General features: G+C 29.4%; 2 protein-coding genes across 2 annotated transcripts in view; one reads left to right on the forward strand and one right to left on the reverse strand.

Annotated features, from left to right (window-relative positions):
* The first annotated feature begins 2,508 nt into the window (after nucleotides 1-2,508).
* Nucleotides 2,509-4,153, forward strand: LOC111637214 (lateral eye opsin-like). Its single transcript, XM_023382658.1, has 3 exons — nucleotides 2,509-3,350; nucleotides 3,413-3,674; nucleotides 3,740-4,153. Exons 1-3 carry the CDS (start codon nucleotides 2,785-2,787, stop codon nucleotides 4,037-4,039), a joined length of 1,128 nt encoding a protein of 375 aa, XP_023238426.1. The 5' UTR covers nucleotides 2,509-2,784; the 3' UTR covers nucleotides 4,040-4,153.
* A 19-nt stretch (nucleotides 4,154-4,172) lies between these two features.
* LOC111637011 (dnaJ homolog subfamily C member 3-like) overlaps nucleotides 4,173-6,755 on the reverse strand; it is a 27,431-nt gene continuing 24,848 nt past the window's right edge. Inside the window, exons 7-11 of the mRNA XM_023382418.1 lie at nucleotides 6,618-6,755; nucleotides 6,418-6,538; nucleotides 5,519-5,651; nucleotides 5,249-5,397; nucleotides 4,173-4,996 (exon numbers count right to left, since the gene is read on the reverse strand). Coding sequence (XP_023238186.1) covers nucleotides 4,857-4,996; nucleotides 5,249-5,397; nucleotides 5,519-5,651; nucleotides 6,418-6,538; nucleotides 6,618-6,755 — 681 coding nt within the window. The 3' untranslated portion in view covers nucleotides 4,173-4,856. The remainder of the gene's footprint in view (nucleotides 4,997-5,248; nucleotides 5,398-5,518; nucleotides 5,652-6,417; nucleotides 6,539-6,617) is intronic.

The raw sequence follows: 6,755 nt of genomic DNA on the forward strand, positions 1-6,755 counted from the left end.
CTAATTCGTGAGGAAGAACATGCAAACTAAACTTATTTTAGAAATTTATATTTAATATTTCCAGAATAAGAACATGTTATAATGTATTAAAAAATAGTTTTTTTTTTTTTTTAATTCTCTTTGTTGCATTTCACAAACTGACTTAATATTTGAATTTTCTATTTCTGCCCTTGTACAGTACATCATACCTTACTTGTTAACAATAGAGTCTAACTCCTTTCAGGGGAAACTTTTTGAAATAACGTAACTTCCGGTACAAACCGAAAGTTACGGGACCTTCTGTCCCTAAGGTTTCCATATCTGGTCTCGACTTTCATTTGTTTAACTTCGTTCTCGAGTTTAAGGAAGGACAGACAGACGGACGACAGTGGGAATTTATGGGTCTACAATTTGGGAACAATTGTAGACCCATCTTATAATCGAGATGGTTTGATGATGATAATAATCAGAGCAGAGTCCAAACGGTTAGGAGTTGAAAGTTGAAATTTGGTGCAGTCATGAGAATGTAGTACACTAAGGGATTTTTCGAAATTCTCCCTCTCGAGGGAAAGGGTTAAGGATTACCCTGTGATTCTACTGTACTATTTTAGATGCGGTTTTGCAGGAAATCGAACATATTTTTAGACCCATCTAAAAATTCTCTAATTAGTCTGGAAACAAGGGGACCCAATTCTTGCATTCTGTGAAATCGAACATATTTTTAGACCCATCTAAAAATTCTCTAATTAGTCTCGGAAGAGGGCGAACCCAATTCTTGTACCCGGTGAAAACGGGTAAGATCGGCTATAATCTAATAATCTTAATCTTCGCTATCGTCACTCTTTGACCGAGCAACGCCGGGCTCATCTGCTAGTATTATAATAAAACGTCAGACAAATTTTCAGACTCCGATATTTTCGAAGGTATGCATCCCATATTAAAAAAATTCGATCAAATTAGCATTTAAAATAAAATGGCAAAGATTAAAAAAATTTTTTCCTCGTACCTCGCGATTAATCAAAATATGATGTTAAAAAGGTACACTATTACCACGTTTTAGGCCTAAATATTTAAATTGCATATGCACAGTAATTTTAGTACATATTTGAGATGTTATGGAGAGAAACGAATTAGCATTATTCATATATTTTCCCGGTGAGAGGCACCCTGTACATAACGCTGTTTAAATAATACCCACTAATCAAATAATGAAATAATAATTTGAAAACGTTTAATTAAAAAAAAAGTAGATCTACACACAAACAGGCCTATATAATTAATGTATAAAAATAATATTTTAACTTTTAAATAAGAACGTAATTCAAATATACCGTCTTAAAAGAACTGTTTAAGTTATTTAATATTTGTCTAAAATTAATAGCGAAATAAATAAATTTTAAAAAACTCTAAAAATGGCATTAAAATATCAACTCTGCCATTCGCACCGAGCGCTTTAAAGGTTACAAGTTATTTGCCAGAAAGTGTTAATTTCACGCTGGTGACGATGCATTGGAACGATTAATTAAATGTGCCAAGCATATTTTAATTAATTAAACTTTAAAAGACTGAATTAAACATATTAAATAATAAAATATACTGTAAATTATCTATAATCTTTATATTTAAATTAGAAAATTTACTATATAATGCTGCTGTTTATCAATATTTCCATATCAAAAATGTATTTTTTTTTTTTACTTTTAATCAGATAAAATGGAATATAAGGATTATATATATATATTATATATACACATACATACGACACCAGTTAAAGTTATAAAAGGGAGTCATAAGGAAAATTGCATAAAATTTTTTAAATGTAATAAATAAATTTAATCGACATGTTTGGTATTGAATCTTGCATACTCTTACATACACACCTTTATATTTGTGCGCCTTATTTAATTATTCCCATTTTTTTCTTTAACACTTTGAAATAAATTATTTACAATAAAAATAGAATTAGTGGTATGGCAAATTTTCTTCTCGCATATTCATAGCTATAATATTAAAAAATTAGAATTTTTCGAGACTGACAATGTGATTTAAGTACAGTAGCTAGCAAGTTTCCTGACAATCTGATTTCTATATTAATAAAATTGATTGATTCCAGGTTAAAAAGCTGAAATTTTTAAGTTCGTAATTGCTTAATTTATATAAAAACAATGCAATTTATCTCTCTCCGCTGTTCTTTTGAGAGTTGCATTCCTTCAGTACTCAACAGGAAAAAAATTATCTTCAAAATTTTTTGTTTCATTTAAATGTAAATATCAGATGAAAAGTGAAATCTTAAGACCGATTTTGATTGACATTCGCTCTTCTTAAGAAAAAAGTACTTTATGATTTGTAGGGTCTCACTTAATCGTTACATGTCAAATCCTATTTGTCAATAACAAAACTATTTATAGATATTAGTATCGAAAATTTTACATAAATTAATATTATATACATATTAAGTTGATTTATGAATTTAAAATTAAAAGATAAAAATAAAATAATAATTTTCAAATTTTAACAGTTTTTTCTGATTTTTTCGCTTTTGATTTGCATTAATTGTTAATATTTTGGAGAGATCGTTTTAATCTCTTTCGATTAATATCTCACGAAGCCAAACAAGTGCAATAATCTCTTAAATCATCCTGCAAAATCGATTGTATATAAACTGAGACAAAGATAGGTTCTTCCTTTCTCTCTACAGTCTTTTTTCTGGCAGCGCAGGTTCTTGTCTGCTAGTTACAAGGTGAGGATAAGAGAACCTCTTTGGATTATAAGGGCATTGGATTTTTTTTTGCAGATTTCTCTATCATGTTGAGCTTTGGCAACTCTGTCTCTGGGGCATTGGGCGATCCCTATCGGCGTAATGCCAGCATTGTGGATTCGGTCCCCGACAACATGCTGTACATGATAGATGAACACTGGTATAATTTTCCGCCCATCAATCCCCTGTGGCATAGTTTGTTGGGTATTGCCATGGTGGTGCTTGGCATTATTTCCATTGCGGGGAACGGAGTGGTGATCTATCTGATGGTGAGTACCAAGACGTTGCGAACACCTACCAATTTGCTGATAGTCAACTTAGCCTTCTCCGATTTCTGCATGATGGCGTTCATGATGCCAACCATGGCAGCCAACTGCTTTGCTGAAACTTGGATTCTTGGTCCTTTCATGTGCGAAGTGTACGGAATGGTCGGTTCTCTCTTTGGATGTGGGTCGATCTGGACCATGGTCATGATATCTCTGGACAGGTATAATGTTATTGTAAGAGGAATGGCTGCTGGTCCACTGACTACAAAAAAGGCAGTCTTAATGATAATGTTTGTGTGGACTTGGACTGTTACTTGGACCTTGCTACCTTTCTTTGGATGGAATAGGTAAGTAAAATTATTATTAAAAGCTTTTAGTCCTGGAAATTGATTGTCTTTTCTTTTTATAGGTATGTCCCAGAGGGAAATATGACAAGTTGTACTTTAGACTATCTAAATAGAAAATGGCATTCTGCTTCTTATGTTGTTATTTATGGTTGTGCAGTGTACTTTATGCCACTGGTGTCTATGATATACTGTTATTTCTTCATTGTCAGAGCCGTTTCAAAACATGAGAAAACACTGCGAGAACAGGCAAAAAAAATGAAGGTTGCTTCTCTGCGTGCCAATGTGGATCAACAAAAACAGAGTGCAGAGATTAGACTGGCTAAGGTAAGAAAATTAAAAATTTTAAATAACCAGTTAAAATACAAAATTTAAATAATTCATTTCTTCAGATTGCAATGATGACTGTTGGATTATGGTTCATGGCATGGACACCTTATCTATCTATTGCTTGGTCTGGAATCTTCAGCAATAGAGTGCATCTGACACCTCTAGCAACTATTTGGGGATCTGTGTTTGCTAAAGCTAATGCTTGTTACAATCCAATCGTATATGGAATCAGTCATCCTAAATACAGGGCAGCTCTTTATCAGAAATTTCCATCACTTTCTTGTGCCACTGTAACAGACAGTAGTGATGTCAAATCAGAGATATCTGCTATGACAGCAATTGATGAAAAACCAAAAGTTTAACTTTGTTTAATTTTCAAAGTAAAACTGTATTTCTTAAAATCATATTTGTAGACTAGTTTTAAACTCAAAATTAAATTTTGGCATAGATTCAATATTAAATACTTTGAATTAAATAAATTTATAATGACTCATTTGCATTCTTTGAAGAGTTTTTAATGAAAGTTCTTTATACATATGGATGAATGTGCACAGAACAATACACATTTATTTACAGAAAATACTATGTGTTTTTTTAAATGTGACAAATTGCTATCTGGATAATCATTTCAATTATATTCTAAAACATGATTAAGTTTCAAGTTTCTTTCAAAAAGTATTTTCCTTTGTTTTAAACAAATGGCACAAACTAAATTCTTAAATATGAGTGAACATCAACAAAATGACATTTGGAAGAAGCTGAGGTAACCAGAAATTGATTGCATATTAATGATCCTAGTCAATAAAACAATTTTTCCTTTCATGATGTTGCTTGATTTCACTTTGAATCTCACGACTAGGAATTTCGGAATTTTTCATGGAGACATAATTTATTTAACAAACTTACATCAATTTAGAATTAAATTATTTCAATAAATATAATTTTATTTATTAATAATTCAATTATCAGTTAAAAACAGATAATAATAGAATGGAAAGCTCTCATTTTCCATTGAGTAAGTGAAAGTTTGTTAAATAAAAAACTAATCTCCTTTAACCTGTATCAAGTCCAATTGTAGGCACTTCTTTGGGATGTGGCAAAGTTCAATTATCATAATTTTATGAAATTGTTCTTTTTAAAAAAATGTCTCTGTTTTGTGTACATTTAAGCACTAAACACTCAACTGAAGTGAAATTTAAAAGTAAAAGGTCCTCCTCCATGTCCAAATGGGTTAAATCCTTGAAATGGATTAAAACCTTGTCCTTGCTGAGATTCAGGATCAAGTGGATCTTCTCCATTATCAAATTTTTGCCTCTTTTCTAAATTCAAAATATAAACATACTGATTTGAAGTAACGTTAAAAAGTAGACCAATAAATCTTTGATCATCTATCTGATCAAAAATTCAAAGTTTATTCTAAGCATGCATAACTTTTCAATGATATCAAAAATCATCATTAATAATTTTACATTTACAATTATGATTTTTAAATTAAAAATTCAAATATTTATTTATAAGAATTATTTGCTTTAGATAAATAAAGGCATCATTTTTATGATTATGTAATTTACCTGGATCAGTGAGGACCTCCTTTGCAGATGCAATATCAATAAACTTTTTCTCGGCAATTTTCTTTTCATCTCCCTCCTGAAAGTTGTCGGGATGCCATTTCTGAGCAAGTTTACGATATGCTTTCAGTATTTCTCTTTTACCAGCCGTCCTGTTATAAAATAAATTAGTCATGAAAATTTAAAAGAGAACCATTAATTAGATGTTTTAATTACATAAAAATGGAAATTTCAAGTAAACCACTCATATTAAATAATCTGAATAATATTTACCTTTTGACTCCCAGTATTTTATAATAATCTCTTTTCTTTGATTGTTTTATTAATTTCTGGATTTTCTTTAAGCCATCATGTGCTCTACGAGAATTTTCATCTATATTCGCGGCTTTCTGATAATCATGAAGAGCTATTAAAAGGAAAGAAAACTGTACATTAGTAAATACATATTTTATTGTATTCAATTTTTGGTTGCCTAACAGCAGTCATTTAAAATGACTGAAAACATTCACATTACTTAAACAAAGATTTATTTTCTTGTTGCTAAAAAAAAGCTTTTTGAGGTGTTTATTCTGTTATATTTTACATAGTAGTTTTGTATGATTCCACTATATAAAAAAATACATTTTATAAAGCCAAAGAAATATTTTCATGAAATATTTATATAATGCAATTTCCAGAATCATCATATTGAGGAAAGTCTAATTTTTAGAATATTTCCAAATATAGTAGAATGATATAGTCTATTACTAAATATGCTCAAAAACTAGTTTATCACTTTAAACTATTTTAGGAAAGTTTTTATTTGTTAAATTATAAACTATCTGATAAAATTAAAGAATTCAAAGTTTTTATCGTGATTTCATTGTACCTACTTCCTAGATAATTAATTTTATTAAATGTAAAAACTTAGTAATGTAAAACTTATTTTTATTGATTTTCAAATTTATTATTATATTTATACATAGACACAATATTAGTGTATATATTATAATAATTAACCTTTTTACTTATATTTAGTAAAATGTTCGTCATTAGTCATTTTATTTAAAATATATCCAGAGCTTAATTATTTTACATGATGAAATGTTTAAAAAAATCAGTATGTTTATTTAGTAAGCTTGTTTTTAAAAGTTAGAAAATTTATTTTGATTACACAAACAAAAAAATCTTACCATCATCAAATAATTCTGAAGCAGTATAAGCCTCAGCACGATCACAAAGAACATTTACATCTTCACTGAATAATTTAAGTGCTTCTGTACATATATCAATAGCTTTATTAACTTGTCCTGCCTATAAAAATAAAAAAAATCAGTGCAAATAAAATTATTAATTAAGATGTTTAGACATTTAATAACAAAAACATACTTACTTTATTATGACAATAACACAGTTTGGATTTAATAAAATGGACTAAACGTGGAACTTCTGATTCAGTCTTTAAAGCGGCATTTCCCTTTTCTACACATTCATCATATTTTCCTTCAGTAGAAAAGTCTTGTAAGGAACG

This window comes from Centruroides sculpturatus, unplaced genomic scaffold (assembly GCF_000671375.1).
Source record: "Centruroides sculpturatus isolate CEXI.00-Female unplaced genomic scaffold, Cexi_2.0 scaffold60, whole genome shotgun sequence".
Classification (NCBI taxonomy): Eukaryota; Metazoa; Arthropoda; class Arachnida; order Scorpiones; family Buthidae; genus Centruroides; species Centruroides sculpturatus.

Coding starts and splice junctions, on each gene's coding strand:
- LOC111637214 (XM_023382658.1), top strand. CDS start 2,785: ATGTTGAGCTTTGGCAACTCTGTCTCTGGGGCATTGGGCGATCCCTAT. Junction 3,351..3,412: donor CCTTTCTTTGGATGGAATAG/GTAAGTAAAATT, acceptor TTCTTTTTATAG/GTATGTCCCAGAGGGAAATA. Junction 3,675..3,739: donor CAGAGATTAGACTGGCTAAG/GTAAGAAAATTA, acceptor TCATTTCTTCAG/ATTGCAATGATGACTGTTGG.